Source organism: Pholcus phalangioides, unplaced genomic scaffold (assembly GCF_987345545.1).
Source record: "Pholcus phalangioides strain wild (caught in Gottingen) unplaced genomic scaffold, Ppha-v1.0 ptg000007l_1, whole genome shotgun sequence".
Taxonomy (NCBI): Eukaryota; Metazoa; Arthropoda; class Arachnida; order Araneae; family Pholcidae; genus Pholcus; species Pholcus phalangioides.
In genome coordinates, this window is record NW_028301600.1 from 38,131,373 (window position 1) to 38,152,651 (window position 21,279).

The following is a 21,279-nucleotide window of genomic DNA, read 5'->3' on the forward strand; positions in this document are numbered from 1 at the left end:
AGGCCCCTGCCCGTTCCCGGGTGGGCCCATGCGTTAAGACAGCACTGACTGTTTCAATGTATCATAAATGTTAGTGACAATAGTTACTGAATTTATTTCACTTTTTTTTTTTTGAAATGAACAACAATGCAATCAGAGATTGAGAAAGCTCAAAGCTCCAATAAAATTTTTCCACTAAACGGTAAAATTCCGGATGGACAGCGTATGAGTTGATGAAAGTAGCCTAAATATAGCTGCCATAGGCTACATTACGCTGGTTAGCATGGTTTTAATCTGGAATTTCCCGTTATGAAAGAAAATTTCATGGCAACCTTATTTATCTCTGCTCGTATGCAAAGATAAAAAAATCTGCAGAAAAAAATGAGGTGAAGAATCCAAAACGCAGTAAACTATAATAACTGCAACACTTTACACTGTGTTGTATAATACTACACCACCCAGAATAAAAACAACACAATGTAAGTATTTCAAGGTTTAAATATGGCATTTCACATGGTGTCCAGTACCATCGATATTTAATACAGAGTGCAAATAACATGATTGCCAACGATTCAGTCAGCGAATTGTTTGTAGTTGGAGTGAATGATGAAGTGCTTACAGTGAATGTGAATCAATTTCTCCAAAGTAATAGCTGAAATCAAGAAAATCACTGATGGAAAACGAAATTCCAAGTCGTAATTATGAAATAAAACTACAAATGACCAAAACTGAATAATAATGAATGGATTAATAAATATGGAAATATTTTCCTTTTTGAGATTCGGCGGGTTTTCTTTTTGTCATTATTATAAAGGTGTTATTATAAACCGGTTCCATTTTATATTTTCCTCAATATTTCAATATATATTAGGGAACTCATCGTTGTGATGTCATCAACATTTATAACTACCGTCGATTCCCTAAATAGCAACTTGTCATGCATCTTTTTCTAGATATCACATTACAAACAATGCTTAAAAATTCATACAGTTTTATTAGCTAAATTGACGAGTTTTGTTTCTCTTTTATGTTATAGGAAGAGATTGGTAAAGCCTTTGAAGAGCTCGTTGAATATGAAGCGAATTCTCGTGATGCCTCGTCGAGTAGATGGAGGAATGGAGAAAGTGTTCTTCCACCTCCTCCAGCATTTTCATCTTCCTCCCGTGTATTCTGTTGTAATAATTCTTTGGACAGAAATTCAAAGTATTCTACATATTTTCCTGGAAGTATTGCGAACAGAGTTTGTTATGACGGTACCATGCTGGATTTGAACCAAAATTCTACAGGCGCACGTCCTAAAGTTCCTCTGCAAAAATCTATGTCTTGTGTTGAGACAAGTTATTATCTCTCTCAGAATGGGTTGAAGGATTATGAATTTCGGAATGGAACGAATCACTGCAGCAAGAACTGTGTATCAACACCGAGAAATGAAACGTTTCAGAAAGTTTTACGTCCATCTTTGTCGTTTCCAGAAGGAGACATGGAATCCGTTTTTATGAAAAACAAACTGTGCAGGACTGCGTATAATGTATCTACGTGTCCACTTCTGAGACGAAGAAGAAAACTGAGTGAATTCAAAGAAGGACAATCTACCAATAAAACTAATGATCAACCATATATTCGTCAACGATCAGTTTCGGTTTCTTCTTATCCTACTTCTCTTCCAGAAGACCCCGATCTGGCGTATCCAAGACCACCAAGTGGTGACGTGAACTCTTTATCCGCTTGGGCTGATGACTTAGTTATCGCTATAGACAAAACATTGTCTAGTGAATTTGATGAATCCGCCGATGAATCCAGCTCAGTATTTGATTATGGATTGAACGTCAAGCATGAAGATAGAAATGATGATCATGTTACGGCATATGGCAAAATAACATCCATCTCCAGACCGAATTCTTGCAAGTTTGCACCGATGCCTAATGGTTTTAATATGAAATTTGTGTCTCCGTCACCGGACAGTGGAATTGAGCATGTTTGTGACACTCCTGATTCTTACGAAGATACTGTTGATGTATCGTTTCGTTCTTGCGATACGTTAGATAAAGGGTATAGTACTGATAGGAAGTTGATATCGAAATCGGAATATTACAACTACGATGAGTCGGAAGATTTAATTGAGTATCCTACGCCTCCTCCTCCAGATTTCGAAGACGAAACATCTCTTAGAGTTCATCCTTTGAAAACCAATGGCAAACAAACGAGATATTCCATCCAAGATGGAGCAAAAAACATCTACAAACAAACTAAAAGAGATGCTGAAACACAAGTTAATCATCAAATTTTGAAAACGGCAAACAACGTGTCCTACGTATCAGATGGAGTTCTTTTTGGTCTCGATAGTAAAGACAAAGAAATTCATCGACAAGCAAGAGTAGTCCCAATGGTATCGATGGAATTCGAGGATTTTGCCACAGTCACTACTACGACATGTGTTGTCGCCGATGTGCCTTGGAGAGGCGCAATCTTCAATGGTATCAATACTGACAACGAATCCGTGGTAAATGAAGCGGCTCTTGAACACAACCAAAAATGCGGTTCCAAGTCATCAAGTCCGAAGTCATCATCAGATATGTTCTTTTCTGCATCTGATTTTGGTTCAGATAATGCTGTTCCAGTAAGCTCCACTGAGCAGGATGTTGGCTCAGACAGACCACCTTCGAATAACACTCTGCCCAAACAAGTGAGTCGTGTGAAAGAACAAGAATATTTCTGCTCGTTACCGAGAGATACTGGGAAAAGTCATCAAGATGGGTTACCCGATTCCAAACCAAGGTCATCGTCATCATCTGCAGTATCTTCATTGTCCCAAGTGGTGAGTTGTCTTTTTTTTTTTTTGGATTTATAACTGAATAAAAACTATGTATTAACATGTCAATAACTGCTGCAACTTGAACCTCTGCAAGTTGTATTGTGGGCTGGGAACGTAAAATATTTGACTCAACGAGGGTGTTTAGACAAGCTTGATAAAAATCAGGATATTTTTAAATTTAAATCAGGATTTTTTAAAATTTAAATCAGGATTTTTTAAAATTTAAATCAGGATTTTTTAAAATTTAAATCAGGATTTTTTAAAATTTAAATCAGGTTTTTTTTTTTAAATAGGATTTTTTTTTTCTAATTTCAGCTTAAAATATAAACTTGTGAGGAATAAAGAATTATCTAATTTTTATTATATTAACAGTTAAACTTTAAATATTGCGTCTTTGAAAATATGAGTGAACAATATCAAATTCTGACGTGTTTTCCAAATATAGAAATAAGACTAACATATATTAATTCAATTTTTTAGATAATATTGAACTCATAAATACTAAAATAAATACGTCGTCATACATGGAATAGACATTTATTCATACGCATGGAAGGAAAAATTTGTATAAAATTTCTGCTTTATTAAGTCTCTTGAAAAGAAACACAAGCTTAGCTGCTTTTCCATTCCCCAATCTATTTCTTAAAGCTGATTGTACCAAGCCATACGTAGAAAATACCCTTCCTACTGAAGCTGATGAGGCAAAAGCTGTTAAAATTTGTATGAGTGGCTTTCTATAGTCCTCTTTTTTCAAAGCAATTGAAATTTTTTCCACCTATCAGGCCGGCCTTTCCACCTACGTAGCATCTCTTTTTTTTTCCACTTTCACCTTTCCACTCTTACGATCAAACAAAAAGCAAAAAAAAGTATGTTTAAATGTGCTTCAGGAAAATGAAAATCATGATTTTTGAATCAGTGGTTTATTTTCTAAAATCGTGTAGTGTTAAAATCAGGTTTTTTGAAAAAATCATGCAGTTTAAATCAGGTTTTTTAAAAAATCGTGTGATTAATTTTAAAAAATCACGTGATTTATATAAATCAGTGATTTTTTTTAAAGAACTAAATTTATTTAAATCACTTCAATCCTGTGTTTAGATAGGAGTCCTTTTTTCAAGAAAAAGGAACTAACTTCTTGAATGAACTTCTTCCATTCATAGCGCCCTCCCCCCTCCCCCTAAGCTTATCCTATTTATTTTCTGGAGCTTCTACCGACGCCTAGGTCTATGTAAGCCCCCTAAGAGGTGATATCAATCAGTTTGGGAAACGCTGTCTAAAATATTGGATTTGCTTATAGGGGGCACTAGTGCAAGGTTTTTCAACGTGAAAGCTCGCGCGGAACCCTTAACAAATTTTGAAAATTTCTTCAATATACAGGGTGTCCCAAAAGTTTGCATTCACTCTGCGGAACAAGAATCCTCACTTGTAGATAAAAGTGTCAAAAAATATATTTGTGTGTTACACATAGTGTGACCATATGACCCATATTTTACGGGACAATAATTTTTTCATAATATTCGGCTATTTCATCGTTTTAATAAAAATATTTTTGTCAAGCTCGCTAAAAACCCACTTTGAAATTTTTAACTATTAGTTCATTTATGTCAAGGGTGACCAACCCGAGTCACACCATGGTATCAGGAGTAGTACGTGAACGCTTTTCAAAACTTAGAGAAATTATATTCTATTTTTCAATCAAAGAGAGAGAGAAACTCTGTCCAACTTTTAAACAATCCTTTTCTTGTGAATGATGGTCTTGTCGTAACTAGGATTTTTGCCGCCCGGGCGGCAAAAATCCTAGTTACGGCCACGTACCACTACTTTAAAATTCGATAATTTTGTAACACGGTTTTCTTTGTTCCCACCTAAAACTGACGCTCGGGGCAGTTGCTCCTGCCTCCCTCTAGTTCCAGCCCTAGTCTTGTAAGCTGCCAAACCTATATTTAGTATGGTAGGCACTCGTAAAATACAATCAACCCTCGGTTTACAAACGGCTTGGTTTGCTAAGTCGGCGAAAAGCAAGCCTGAAGCCTTCGGCATTTACAAACATGAAAAACGGATCAAGTCCCGAAAAAGCATATTTTAGATGTCTCACACACGTCGATTTTTTTTAATTGACAGAAGACTTGGTTGGTTAATAAAAATTCATCAGATTAATGCTCCCACCCTTCAAGCATCGCTCCTGTTCTCCATCCCATGAATCAATAGGGCATTTTAAACTTTAAGGAGCTCTACACCAAAGAATTTTTTCAAAGATGTTTTGCAATATGTGGTATAGAATTAACAACACTCAAAGAATTCTGAAAACATTATTTCATTACCCTAAGATTGCATAATTCTTGTCAGCAAGTGTCTCACAGAGCGACGAATTTGGCTGGCAGAGATTTTAAGAGCTTCGTCACTAACGGCGCGTATAATACTTTATCATTTGGCTGTTGGTTCAGTGGTTAACGCATCGGGCGAATATAGAGAATCGAGAAATACATTAGATCAGTCGACTCCACCTTTGACGTTGGGAGGGGGGGCAATGCCCCCCACGCCCCCCCCCCCCCGTATCTCCGCCCATGACACTAGCGCGCCGATCTTGTAGCGTACCCTGCAGCGGTTCTAATCCACTCGTCGGTACACAAACTTCACACCACTGTACAAATTACTGAATAACCAATTGCGAATGCTTTCATTGCATGATCCGCGCGCATAGGCGGTGATACAGGGGGTTATGGGGGTCCCCCAGCGTGAAAGGTGGAATCGATTGATCTAATGTATATGTGTATATAGGAATTGACATCAACGTCGTGCCTTCCCCCAGCAATAATAACCAAGGTCCCCAGACTTCCAAGTCTATCTCCGCCTATGTCTGCGCGCTAATGTATACGCGCCTTAAGATTATAGATGACAACGAACATGGCCGTCATAGTTTTTATTTCATTTATTTCATACCTATGGTTATTTTTTCAGTGTTAGTTTAATGATTTTCATTGGTTTCAACGTTGTGCACAGGAGTTGTTGTAAACACCAGAAGTTTTCGGGGTTCCAGGATCGGATCACTTCATTTTACATCGATTCTCATGAGAGATATAGTTTCGGTTAGCGAAAAATTTAGTTTACGAACGGACTTTAGGAACGAATTAAGCTCGTAAACCGCGGGTTGAGTGTATGCTATGACTTTCTATTCAGTGCGTTTCTATTCTTGGGCATAGTTGCTGTCCTATGTGTACGAGGCTCAGGATCGTCCACATTTTTGCGAAAATAAGAGGACAGCCGAACAATATTTTGCAGGAACTTAAGGATGCTCGTGTCCCGTAAAATGGAACGTATGACCTGTGTGTTAAAATACTTTAAGTCGCACGCGCATCGAAAATAATCTTGACTGTGGTACAGCTTGGAAAAAGGTTGGCCACACCACTGATATACAGTATATATGATCATTTGAGATAGATGTAGCACCGCGAGTTACCATGAAGATAGTGCTGCCATCTCTGTTTCATTGAAATTACTTAGACAAAATTTAGTTTCGAAATTGGTAAAAGATTCCTTGTCACTGGTTAGACAATGATTTTTGTCATATTTTGTTCTTTCACACTATTCACTTCCGTGATAAGCATGGCCTGGGTCCACCAAAGAATCCAGTCTAGGAGCCCCTGCTGCAGGGTGAGGGAACTATTGTAGACATAAAATATGAGCATACCAATTGAAATACGTACCTAATTTCGTCATCATGGGGACCCCAATGCACCTGAAGCCCAGGACTATATAATAAGCCCAGAATAATCTGACAGAAACAAGTTAAGGCGACCGGAATGATATATCTAGTGGCTATAAACCGAGTATATAAACCCGCTTTTCTGCCTTGTTAATTAGGATTATTTACAATCGCTGTACTGTCCATTTTACTGCATTTTCTCCAAAATTATCTTTTCGATTATTGTCATTAGTATCTGTATATCCATTGGTTTACTTCTTATCCATTTAAAAATTTAAATTCAGAATTTTTATTTTTTTCATGAGGTATATAACTCACTAAGAATAAAATACTTCTCTCGGATCCATTTTTGTTGAAATATGAATGTTAATTAGTTTTTATTTTTTTGAGTTGATTAAAAGTCAACTCGAGACGGATAATTCCAATTATCTTTTGAACTTTCTAATAATTTCCTAGTTGTATTTTTCGATTCATTTGAATGAGGTGTGACTTATAGAAACGTTGACTTCTCGGTATCACTAGATGGAAACTGTTCGCAAAGGCTAGTAACAATGCTGCGTATGTCTTGCCATCTATCGGGATTGAGGAAAACAATAAACCCACAACGTAAAACTTATCTTCATTTTTATTCAAATGTCTCTTTATTCAGGTTCAAACTAACAGGTTCTTCAAATAAAAATATTTAAGGACGGCCAAAATTTGAAAATATGACGCTTTTCTAAATATTTTTAAGTTATGAGATGTATTTCATGAAACAGTTTAGTTCTTTAGATTTTCAATTCTTGCGTATGGTTTCAGCATTGAATAATAGATGGCGGTATCAGTACTTATAATTAAGATCATTGATCTTTTCCATAGTAGTTGATAGAAAATATTATTCTTTATATAATATTACTATATATTATATTATTATATTATATATATTATATATTACTATTACTATATACACCTCTCCATGTAAAAAACATACATGCCCAACCGATGGCCCACGGTCCAAATGTGGTCCTTGGAGTCATCTGATGCGGCCGCGACCTCAAACTTAATTTTGTTACTAATGTAAACCAAGCGTTATCTTCTCAGATCACTTATGTGCCCTGCGGTGCAGTTCCACATTAGTTGAGTGTCCGTGGCATATTCCCAGATCATTTAAATAGTTCACGTCACAATTACAATCATTCAAGTTGCCCGAGGTACATTTCCAGATCACTCAAGTGACCCTCAACTTATTTATAGATAACCGCGGCACATTTTTAGAACACTTAAGTGGCTCGCGACGCAGCTCCAGATTACTTAAGTGACTCGCCGCACATTCAATATATTAGATTCACAGTTTCACACTATTTACGCGATCCATGGTACATTTTCAAATCATTCAAGTGACATTCTCTCTCCACATTTTCAGATCATTCAAGTGACATTCTCTCTGCACATTTTCAGATCATTCAAGTGACATTCTCTCTGCACATTTTCAGATCATTCAAGTGACATTCTCTCTTCACATTTTCATTACATTAAGTGACCCGCGGTGCGTTCCCACAGCACAGTTCTAGAGCACTTAATAGCGACCCGTGACGCATTTAGAAATACTTTAAGTGGCCCGCTGCACAACTTTAGATCACTTTAGTGGCCCGCGGCATATTTGCAGATATTACTTGAGTGAGCTGCATAGTTCCAGAGCAGTTAAGTGTCCCGCAGCATATTTACAGATCATTAAAGTGGCCCGAGACACATTTACAGATTATTTAATTACAGCTTTACTTAGGCGCTTTTCCCGATCACTTAATTTAGTGGCCCGTGACGAGTTATCAAACCAATGAAGTGGCCTGCACTGTCCTAAAGGTTGTAATGCACTGTCCTCTTGATGTAAAATAACTTTTCAAGATCTTTCTACAAGCTTGAAAACAAAAAAACTCGGATACAAACATTAAATAGAGAACATGATTATGATCATATGGACCCAAACATTCTTCCACTCCCAATTTTTCCTCATTAAGAAGAAATCTTGAAAATTTTAACACTTATTTTGAACGAGATCTAAAAAATACAGAATTTACTCGAATTTGGAAATCAGTTCTTTCTAATAATGTAATTTTATACACAGTTTGTTTTTATGGGGAAAAATCGAGTTATATAAAATGTTCACTTGATATAATGAAATTTTGCCGCGAATAGTTTCCGCCCGTTCATTTTCCATTTATTTCACAAGACGTTTATTCTTCCATCGTAATTTAACCATTTCACGTACAAGCTGTTGGCGATAAATTTGAATGATCTGTATTAGACGCATAGGCGATAAATATGGTAACCTTCCTCGCACGTTAAAAAATTAAGAAATGAAGAAAAGAAAGAAAGAGAAAAACAATAAGGGTGGGGAGGAACAGTACAGACAGTATATAATTAGATGGGAGTGTTACAGAGAGATAAGAGATGTACAGTACCTTGCTTTTTCGCCCTCCCCTACGTGTTCTCCTTCTAATCCTTCCATTATATACTGTACATGGAAGCGAGTCCTGAGAAAGATACATTTTATGTGGGGGGGGGGGACACCGTGGAAAACTAGGAGGAAAGCTCAGGAAAACAAAGGAGGGAAAGCACACACACAACTTTATTTCATAGGGTTTTGATAAAGCTTCGCAAAATGAGGAAAATAGAGGAAGAAATAGTCAGCTAGATTGAATTTATTCTTCTGGCATTTCGACGCAATATTACGTCCCTGATCGTAAAGGGGTTAATTGACTCATTATCTATTATGCACCGGTATCTGAAATCTGAGGAATGGTCGTGTAGTGCGTACAGAAGTTTTCTTGGTTATCCATCTTTTGAGCTGCTTCTCTAGCACCTTAAAAATTAGTGCAGCTTGAGCCGAGGCCACACTTGTGTCAAACCTGGCCCAATAGTCATTCGCAAGTATTTGCTTATAATATTTGCCTTCCCCTGATACAAAGAAGCAGCAGCGGCATAGGCTGACTACACTCTGTCCCAGCCTGGCACAATGTTTCTTGGCGAATATTTGCTTCCAGAGTAATTTAATACGCCAACGCGTGTTGTGACTGTTAGCGTTCTTCGACCTTTGTATGGCCAGACTGATCGGAAGATCGGGAAGGAAAGTGGCTTCTTTGACTTGGGCTGAAGGCCGGAAGATCCTAGTTGTTCTTTTCGACCAATCTCCAATATTCGACGATCACTGCCAATAGCGGAGTGGCCACACTACTCGCCCACCACCAACCTGGCTTTGACTGCATGTGGTGATTGAATGAACATTGTACAGGACGGTAACTATCGATCCCCCAATAATTACACACGTGATTCCTTGTGAGAAACTAATATGGAAAAGTGTTTTGTTTTAAGGATCGATCGAATATTAAGGGAGTTTGAAATGTTGTGACGTGTCATTTTTCTAACGGTCAGTTATGTCATACACCCAAAAAAAATAAATTTCTCCCTCAGCAGGAGGGTTGTCACTTTTCGAAAATGAACAGAAGTATTCAATCCCGTTAGAAACCATGTTCGGCCTTGATTGGCGCTTTTTCCTGCTCGTGTAATATGACATTGTAACCTTGTTATTACGTAATTCCTTCGTTTCGCTATATTGGCAAATTTATCTCCAGATTTGCAAAGTGTTAGCCAAATGCTAAACATGCTGCTGATTTTTTGCTAAAATCTGGTAATTTTCTCTCCTTTACTGTTAAATGAAATTTTTTGAGGGATGGTGCATACAGTACATAGTATTTACTGCGCGATCGCTTTTTTACTTTGTTTTTCGAATTAGATCACAGGTTGACCATTGAACAGAGCAATATTTTTTGGAGCAATTTTAAAATTTCATCAAAACTTGCACGTAAAAAGCTTCAATGTAAGATGTAAAAATGGTAGTTTAACGAAGGGGTGTGTGTGTGTGTGACTGGTGGAAACAGTAAAATAATAACGATTAATGAGAAACTTTTAATAAAAGTAATTATTTTAGGAATTGATATATTCAAAATAATTAGTTGTTTCGGAGCTGTTTTTTCTATTGATTATTCATTAAGTCACATTTTCATACCATATTCTACATGTTGTAATGAAGTCTTTTTTTTTTATAATAACGTGATCAGCACGTATTCCCAAGAGATCGTTACGTTCTGTCCAGGAAATTTGTTAGCGACATTAGTTAGACATCCATGCCCGAACCCATACCTGTACAGCCAGAAGCCAGCTTCCTAACCACTGGACTGCAACTGATTTTTATCGTGATGACATGTTAATAAATTTACATTTTTGCAATAAAGATTTTCACGCGACTTCGTAATTCATTCCGAAGGCCGAATATATGTGCCTTCGTAAGTGTAAATCAGCCGTGGACTTTACTTTGTGGAAAACTTCCACTTCCTGAAATTTGAATCTATGGCCCTCTTGTCAGCAGTGAGCGGCCATGGTTGATTTTTCACATTCTTGATATTTAACACAACGTAGTGTGCTCATTTAATCTAGTTTTTATGGGTCTCCTTGTCTGTCCTAAGTAAACATGAGGGCAATCACCACATGGAATGTATAATAAATGTCCCACTGTTTATTCCGTGGTACAGCATCTTTAGGGGGTTTGAAACTTTTTTTTTTTTCAAGTTTTTAGCAGGCACATCTATATGGCTGTTAGGTTAATCTTTTTGAGAAAATTAGTTTGATCTTGAGTGAGACTATTGGGGAGTAGGGTACAACTACACTTTCTTTTTAAGTGGCCTCTCTGTGATATTTTCTAAAGTAGTTCCTCTTGTTGGGTTTCATGAATTTTCTACTAATTTCGTCAACGATTTCGGTGTTGAACCTCCTGTCTTTAGCAATTGCTCTGATGGTTTCTAGTTCACGGTATAATGCGTTCCGATCTGAGCAGTTGTTAAATGCTCTTGCTACATAAGTGCGAAATGCCGAGAGTTTCTGTTGCGTGTGATAACGCGATCTAAAATATCGATCATAAACGAGATGCCGTAAAAATTTTAAAAGCGTAATAACAACCGCGTAAAAATTTAAAAAGCGCTCACGCGAATGCAAAAAAAAGAAAAAAACTTGTTTTTAACTTCCTTTGATTTCTCTTAGGGTTAATAGATTATTACAACCTTCAAATCAAAAACGCCAAGTTATACGTTTGGTGAATTTCGCAGGATTATGAAGTAACGTAATTAATTTCTAAAGTGCTATAACTCCTTAATTATTATTAGTCAAAAAATATTTTTCCATGTTATTTTTTCCCAAGGAATCGCGCATGTTATGATTGGACTGCCGATAGTTACCACCCTGCTGTATTTTTACTTGATAATAACATCATAATTAAAACATTGTGTTGAATTCAAGAACCAAGAATTTCTATGGTAAATCGCGTAACTTCGAAATCACGTAAATCGGGGTAACGTAAGTCGGGGTATGAGTGTACTAATAATTTATAAAAAAAAATGAAAAGAATTTAGAAGATTAAGCAGTAGAAATAACTTGAAAAATAAGTTTCTCGTGGTGCGCATGTGGCCTTTCGTATTAGTCTGGATCTCTACACAACATGAGGAAAGAAAAATGTTATCTTGAAGCCTTAAAATCTGAAAGGAAAACAAAAATAATATGAAAAATATAGGAAATGATAATATTTTTTCTCGCAACCCTTTCATTGAGTAATGGCCGGTATTTTTCCAGACAGGATATCGCGAAAATTTATTCATTTAAAGCTACGAATTTTCCTCGAACTTTTTTATTATCTAATTTAATGTATTTTGCCACCAAGAGCTTGACGGGTCTTGTATGCCGTAATTGATTTGACGTCAAAAGGAAATGGTGAAATCTCTCCAAATGTTCTTCTCACACCTGTGGGATTTAAGATTCCTGATATTATTATTATATATTATTTGTCTGGAAGCTCTCAATTGAATGTAGATTTGATGCCACTCCTACGTCCTTCTCAAAACAACGACCTCAAGTTAACCATCAAGTGTTCTTTTGACTCTCCTTATTTTCATGATCCCTTGTTGTTCTATCTCCAGGCTAGAATTTCATGATATACAAGGAAGAACATGATTGAAGTGTCGATAAAAAAATAATAATAATAAATTGTATTTCCTGTAGCATACATTATGTATTATTAATTTCTTTAATGGCATCTTTTAATGTGTATTTTATTTATGAAGTCCTTGCTATAGTGGAACCTCGTTTATACGTCACTCATTTATACGACTTACACATTTATATGACGTTTGACCGTTTTTAGTCGCAATGTTCCTATACATTTTGATGTTGAAATGATTCATTTATTCGACGTGAAACTTCAATTATTCAACTTTTTCACTTCGACTCGAACTTCAAATCTTTTTAAAAAAACGTCATTTATATCCAACAAATGAGGACAATTTCTATAGACAGTGGGAACGCGTTGCTGGAACGGTTCTTCTTGCATATTTTCACCACAAAAGCCATACATTTTAGGGTGATTGCTGACGTACGAAAATAGGCATTGAGCTGGATGATGACCATTTAGAGTGGACATTCAAATGGCTTTGTTTATTGCTCATTTCCTAAAATATGAAGACGCAGCAATCGCCAAAGAAACGGGTACCAATTGTTTGAAAGACAACCCTATTTCCTTCCAGAATTTTTTCTTAGGCCGGTATTACACTATAAAAGTTTGATAAAATCCCTTGTATAAAACTCAAAAAATTCAACCAATAAAGTTCATAGGTTACATTCGAGCAAATGAAACTGATAATCTTATTGGTGGCATTTTACAAGTGTTATAAAATTACTTTTATCAAACTTTTATAGTGTAATCCCGGCCTTACAGTGTTTTTAGCGTTATCCCCACAAAGAGTGTTAGAGTGTCCACACACATTGTAAGCATTTTCAGGGTACAGGTCTCCAAATAAGAGACATATACGGTACGGTACACACACTCAGTACTGTATCAGTTATTTCCATCATTTCCAGTAAAATTTTATTTCATTGTGGCGCTTTTCTTGCTGAATGTGTCAAATCCGCCGTTCATAATGTCGAGGAAACGAAAGACACTTCCTCTAAAAGATAAAATTGAAAATTTTAAAGAATTTGTTAAGAAAGAGCTTTAATTATTTATTAATTTATTAATGACGAAAGTTTATCTTGCAAAATAATGGAATATCTCTGTAAACTTTGAAAACAATTGTAAAGCTGAGAAATAAAATCAAAGACCCAAGGCGCTCTGGTTGCAGATCATCTGCTGTTAAAACGATGAGAGTGTGATGAGATAAGAAGGGAAATTTTCCTAAGGCAGTAATGTTTTGCTAATTTCATTTCCCTAAGCAATCTGAAATGCAATTTTAAAATTTAATTTTTTTTGGTTTCTCTCCCTTCAAGTATGAACGCAATAATTTTTTGTAACAGATTGAAGAAGCAATTAACCCATTGAAATATCCAGAGGAGAAAAATTTCGACAGGTTATACAGTCGACGCTCGTTATAACAACCGTCCGCTATAGCAATGATTCATTGATCCATTATAGCGACCGATACGACCCAAATATTTCTCCACCATGTTATTTTTTATTCAATATACTGACCGGTAAATACCATTCAATCCATTACAATGACCGAACTCGGCTTGCCCTCCTTCCTTTTTTTTTTTTTGTTTTCCCCAAAGAAATTGACAAAATCCGTCATTCAGTGAGTTTGACCAAGGCTGTAGCGGGAGGGATGGAGGGGGGGGGACTTGAGGGTCTGGTCCCCCCTCCTGAAATGTGAGAAGATGACCCCAAAAAAAGGGGAAAAAGATGACCAAATCTATTGTTCTATCACTTTGGTTCCTCCCCCCCGAACGAAATTTCTGGCTACGGGCTTAAGTTTGACCCTGACATTTTATGCTCGGAGAAGAAAGGGAATAAAACATAGATAGTTTAAAGATAAGGAAAACCCACAGAGTAATAATACTATAGAGTGCGCGCGAGGGGTTACAATGTGAAGCAAAGATCTGGAGTCACGTGACTCCAGTCGAAAGGCTGGTCAGGGAATCTCGCTGGCAATGCTTTCCTTATGGCTACTCGTATGGCGATCTACACGCGCTGCCTTATTTTTGATTAGAATGGCCAACACTTGCGCAGCTTTCCTATGTTCTGAGCGGTTTAGGAAAGGGAGACCAGTATCCTTTCACAAGGGAATACTTTTTTGCTTATTCCCCTTCTTATAAATTAAAAATTGGAATATTAAATTGACGATTCAATGGATTTCTGACGTAATCTCAGTTTTTAACGACTCCATTTTGGATTTAATTCAATTAAAGTTCCAAGTTTTGGTAAAATTCAAATGTCATGAATCATTATTAAATGTTTTAATAGAATTTTTGGCAATAAATGATTGAAATTGTGTTTTATGAAGTTTTAACTGAAATATACGTCTCCGCAAGATTTGGCGAGATTTGGCGAGCTAGTGAGTTCATTCGACTTTTGCTCAACTTGGAAGAAAATATGCTTTTCAGGAGGAGAAATTTATGAAAAATATTCTATTTAAATAGAATGTGAGGAAAACTCCCCCCCCCCCCTCTAGACAATTGCAGTTTTGCATAAAAGTGCATAACAACCTCTAAAAATAATAGTATTTTTACCCCTCTTCACACCTGAGATAAAACTATTACAGAAAAGAAATTTTTTTATTCATTAATTTATGTTTGTTGTATGTGAAATTGCCGCTTCAAACAAGAAAATTAATTATTCAATTGATTTTTTGAGTCAATATCTTTACTAAGACCTGAAGTCATATATTGTGTACCTCAGATGTTATCTTGAAAAAGAATCATTCTAAAAACGATTTAATACCTTAAATTAAGATTAACATATGCATACTTTTGGAGCGAAGAGATTACATATGTCACATATGTGACATGTGTAAATATTATATTATATATATGAAATATTATATCCTAAAATATTATATATATATACACACTTTAAATTATTACATATATACTCTACATGGAATTTTAATTCTTATAATTTAGAGAAATTGATGATGAGATTCTGTAATTTTCTTGAGTAAAATCTATTTTAATCCTGAAATATTATGTAAGTGTTTACAGTTTTGTGTGATGAGGTTATAAAAGGTTTTTCAGGAATGTTAGAAATGAAACTTTTTCTTATTGTTTGAATATTATTTCATGACTGAATATGGTATGAGTGTGAATGTGTTACATTACATAACATAATATGATGCATTATAATTAATTATACATTAATTATGAGTATATAGAGTAATTGTAATGTTCTGGAAAGATATATTTTTGTTTTAATAACCCCTAGTATAAATAAATTTTTCGAAATTAAAAGCGACAAAGTGAATGAAGAATATTTAAAAATATAAATGAATTAGGCTTTACAACATATACGTTGTTCCGTTTTCCAATATTTGTTTATTTTATAGACTTTATTTTTTCAAATCTGATACTCCCTAAATATTTCACATAAAAATGAGTGAAATTCATTGAAAAAATGAAGGAAAGTTTTCATCAACTTGATCGAATTGAGTCAAATTTCGTTACAGCAACATCCTAGATTCTGCGAAAACGCGCCAAATGTAATAGCGCAGAACCTGTTCTTTCCCCGACAATACTGCTCATCTTTTCTTCACGTTCGACAAGTTTTATGAATAGCGTGCGCGGTCTATTTATATCTTAAGTCTATGGGAAAACCCGATGGTCAACTAGCGCCAACACTGGAAGCTTCTAACCATTCTGTTTTATTTTCTCATGTGGTGGCTCACATTCACTTCCCACGTGATAGAAACTTTTTTCTGATTCTAAATTTTATTTGTACGATTTCACTTGATTTCTTCCATGAGGGAATATAGTAGATGCAAGGGAACTTATTTTGCTGCTTGTAGTAAAAAATAAATGCAGGTTTTGGCCATAACACAGAATTTTCAAAAGTGGAATGCACATACGGTACTGCAGTGTTTCTAAAAGTGTGCGCCGCGGCTCCTAATATCGATTTGTGTGTCTATTTATGCTTGAGTTGGTTCTTTTATATGGGAAAATATCTGCCGAACTTTTCTGGGGAGCCGCAGGTGACAAAAGTTCGAGAACCACTGCTGTACTGTATTATGCATTTGAATCGGTTTTTTTTACACATTTTTATTGCAATATTGTAACAAAATGAAATATATATATTTAAATTTCATCAATACAATGCACAAATTTCCGTAGAAGCTAAACTTTATGATTTTTTTAAGACTTTTGATATAACGACCTCCCAATATAAAGCCCGTTTTCTATGGAACGAAGGGGGTCGTTATAGCGAACGTCGACTGCATTAAATTAAGCAAATGAGGTACCCTGAATGCTTTTACATGATAAAAAAAAAAATTTATTGTCAATATTTTAAAAATATATAGGATTGTGCACTTCAGGTAACACACTGTATTTATATGATTTACATAGATTTGAATAGTATGGAAATATCATTTATTGTTTGCCAACTTACTTTTGTATCATTGTTGAAGAATGCACCACAATATGTCTCCTCCACACGTGGTATTTCCCTCCAAAATGCAATGGTCAAAAATCGTTGTTACTTGGCTTTTCGAGGAATGTGTACCTTAGAGCCATTCTGCTGGTAATTATAGAAACTCCATGAACAAGCTCACAAGTAAAAATCTAATATTTAAAAGTCGCTTCAGAAGAATCAATGTCGAAACGAGCTCAAAATATACCCAAAATGAAATGTTTCAAATATAATGCCTTTTTATTTGAACAATTTCCATAAACTCGTGTTGCTTGAGAGCAAATGGGCCAAATAAAGAGTTAACCACGTTCATTTTTATAATATTTTGTATGTCTGTTGGAAAAGGGGTTAATTTTTTAAAAGAAGTCCCCGTTGAGGTAATTACGCATTTATACGACGTTTTGCCCCGGCCTCCTGAACGTCGTATAAACGAGGTTCCAGTGTGTTTATACATATGTTTGTGTTGTGTGTGTGTGAGCACATTTCCCGAGAAAAATACGGGATATGCGGATTCCCCAAATACGAGAAAATAAGCATTGGCAATTATCGCTAAAAATGATGCCAAAAGTGAACAAAGTAGCTAGCTGTTGCTAAAATAATTGGAAATCGCTAAAAAAAGCATGGCCAAAATTGAATGAAAATACGGGCTGTGTACGATCATGTACAGTAGTAGGGATATGCAATTTAAAAGAAAAAAAAACGGCAAAAGGACTTGAGAAATAGCTATCGACAGTAAATTTCTTTATTTTTACTATGAGTGACCTCATTTTCAAAGTGTCGTCAACATGGGGTGGACCTTTGACCTTCCATGCTTATAGGCTAGTCATTGCTAGCCTGCCCATATTACACTTTTGGCCAAACCCTTCTGGGCACCGGGAATTAGCACAGCACACTATCAGATAGCTACGTGTCCCAAGCGGCCACCAATTCTGAATGAAACATTTTTGATTTATATAGTATTCAAAAACTAACGCAAATAACAATCAACGGATTTTAATAAGTTCATTTTTCAATAATTTTTCCTTAATTTTGTATTTTTATCTTGTTTTTGGAAATAAATATCGAAAAATATCTTAGTTTTTGTTGATATTGATTTTTTTTTTCATTTCTATATAATCAGAATTGAGCTTGATTTTGCTCCGATAGATAGCAGCAGCAGCGGTAATTAGAGGAACAGTACTGTTGTGCCATCTATAACAGTGGTTCTCAACCGGGGGCCATATGGCCCCAGGGGGGGGGGCCCTAGGATATTCCAGGGGGGCCATGGATGAAAATCTTGCAAAGGGGAGCCACGGCTACTGATACGGGGGCCACAAAGAAATTTGTGACATTAAACTTTTTTTAGTCACTCTAACTAAAAAAATTTAATTTCAAACAAAATGTATAGAATATCTTTTTCGCAATTTTTCCCCTATTCAAGTAACATTAACATGAGGAAGGAAATAAAAAAAGTGGTTCATGTAATCTCGGTGGTTTTACGACTTAGGGGTGACAGTAGGCCCTGACACAAACTATAGAAGAGGTTTAAGCAAAATGGAATAACTGTAAAGACAAAATTGTGTGTGTTCAGACTTTTCATTCAAAGAGGGCTGCCATAAAGAAAACAAAAATTTGTTGACCATTCATTGACATTCTTTTGAGTGCTGGTAGTAAATGTAATCCAAGAAGTAGATGGGTGGAAAATGAAAGCTTGTAAAAAACCCATCGTTTTCATGCAATTACAGACGGATAGCCATTTAGTTTAGCACAAAGCTGTCTTCAGCCGGCACTGAGTAGTCTGATGGGGAATATATTTATAAAAATCGAATAGAGAATGATTGCTCTGGGGTATTTATTAATGAATTTTGGAAGGGAGTGCCAATCCATTGCCTCTGCTGAAAAGAAATAAAGTCGAATTCGAACTCCAAGAGATCAAATCATACATGGGGAAAAATACCCGCGAAATTTAAAATTTTTTAAAACTACATTGCTGTGATAATGTATTGGGACAGGGGCGTCTTAAGCGAGGGTGCAAGGGGTGCGGCGCGCCCGGACGGTAGGTTGTAAGGGGAGGCAGCTTAGACTTTACTTAAGACAAAATTTAACACAGTAAAAATTCACGACATCACGCTTTTGAGTCATACTATACCTTCGACAACGGAAACTTTGAGAAAATAGACAAAGCCTCTGATCGTAATACCGGAAACAAGAACGTAAGCTATCTGGGCGGCTCGAGACAAAATCTGTACCCGTGTGGGACTTATTTTTTGCGCCTCCTACCTATTGCTCTCTTCATAGCCCTAGGGCCCTGCGTCAGGGAATCTTTCGTGGTTTTCCACGGGGCCCCTTCTACAATTAATTTATAGAGTGAAAAAAGAAAAGTTATAAGTATTTAGTCCCGTGCCTCAAGCTGTAGCCGTGTCAGTCCTACCCTTAGAAGATCATGCACCCCCCCCCCCCCCCCAGAGCCGACAGTTCGGTTTTTTTTGGCCAATGGAATTTTTTTTACCCATTCACCCCGGATTTAGCATCCTCTTAAGCGGTGCCCCGTGTGGCCGCAATGGGTCGAATGGCCAAGCGCCACCCCTGTACTCTATTACAAGGGCCATGTGTGCATTTTGGTTCCCTCGCCTATGGCTCCCACAAGAGCCCGGGATAATTCTCTGACTTTTTCAGGCTATAAATTAACTATAGAAGGGGCCGTGAGAAATCTGACTGGGAGGACGTCTGCAAAAGATCCCAACTTAGGGGCCCATAGCCTCACTCAGAATTTGATCTACAATAGTCAAATGAAGGCAAAGGAAAAATTCGGTTTTTCACTTTTCCTGTCCCTGGAATACCGGAAGCGCCTTTGAATAAATTTTCTTAATAAAAATTACCCCGTTAAATATCATCTTTACAGGATAAGTGATGATGGCTCACAAAAATAAGTGCTCTTTCAAGGATTAAGTTATCTGGCATTTATTAAAAATGGTAAAATAATTCTAGAACAAAAACCAAAGACAAAAAAATTTTCTACTTCAAAAGCGGGACGTATGGTCACGCACATCATTTTGCACGATAAACAATGATGTGCGGCTTTCTTCTTTAAGAAAAATCAGGTTTATCTCCAGGTGCCCTTCACCGAAGCCCTATCATCCTCCTGGCAGGGTCGCCAGTAGGGGCGTCACATGAGGCTTCGCACCCGGGCGGCAGGTAAGCTCGAGCCGCCCCTGTATTGGGACTTTCTCTAAGATTGGCACCACATCTTTAAAGTTTTTTTTAATCGATACTGTAATGCTTCCTTTAAACTGCCCTACTACTGGCCTGAAGCACATCCTAAATAATTTCAATGTAATTTTCCTATCCTGCAAGAACAATGTGGTGGACATTAGAAAAAAAATCTAAAAAGGCGTATGACTACATTTAAAGCAATTTAAATCCGTTTATTAGAAACTCACTGCGTCTGCTGATTTCTAAAAAAAGTGCAACAAATTCACACGTAAGTCTTCACTTTGACATGTCCATAACCGGCTCAATGCGTCTCTTTGTATCTGTCAACTTAAAATTTATGGTTTTTAGTGTTGATAATACGCATGCAAAACCAATTCAGCGACGCGTTTTCACAATGTGCAAAAACTACGGGGATTTGATAGTTGGAAATGATGTCTAAATGCCAAAGATTTGGAGTTCGAATCAAAATGAAAATGTGTCAAATAATTGAAATTGTGCTTCGCATAAATGAAATATTTTGATATTGAAAGCTATATATATATATATATATATATATAGAGATTAATCGTGCCCGTAGTCAAACGTCTCATAAATGTGAAATTTTGTCATAAAACTGAGAGTGAGGAACGAATCCCCTTCCGCACAAGTGGAATTTCGAGGCATTTACGCACAACCGAGCCCGTCTTGGCCATTTTTCTTTTTCTCCTCACCCATTCTTCCTTTTGTTTCCTTCCTAAATTTATAAAAGTAAAAAGGACATGATCATTATAAAAAGGACTGTTTTCAGATCAAATTGCGGAAGCTCAATTACTTCACTGCAAAAATGTCAGATTTTTTTTGGGGGAAATACAGTGAAACCCAAAGCGTATTAAAGACCCTTTATTACTACGCTTTGGTGAAACCCCATTAGACCGGAACTCCAAGAGACCCGAGAAATCACTTTGTAATAACAAAATTTCGTTAGAAAGGAATTTCAGATTTTTTTATTATTCCTATGTAAACCTATCCGAGGGATTAGAAAAATTTTCGTTAAAACGATATTTTTCCCGTTATAATGGTATTTGTTAAAATGAGAGTTGACTGTATTTCGTCTCAAGTTATTTTTTTACGTGTATATGCAGGCTG

The 21,279-nt window shown here is 36.3% G+C and overlaps 1 protein-coding gene across 1 annotated transcript in view; it reads left to right on the forward strand.

The window, feature by feature from the left end:
* The window catches only part of cv-c (RhoGTPase activating protein), a 222,300-nt gene that overhangs the window by 70,317 nt on the left and 130,704 nt on the right, over positions 1–21,279 (forward strand). Inside the window, exon 3 of the mRNA XM_089233140.1 lies at positions 1,016–2,794. Within this exon, the coding sequence (XP_089089266.1) occupies positions 1,016–2,794 (1,779 nt within the window). The remainder of the gene's footprint in view (positions 1–1,015; positions 2,795–21,279) is intronic.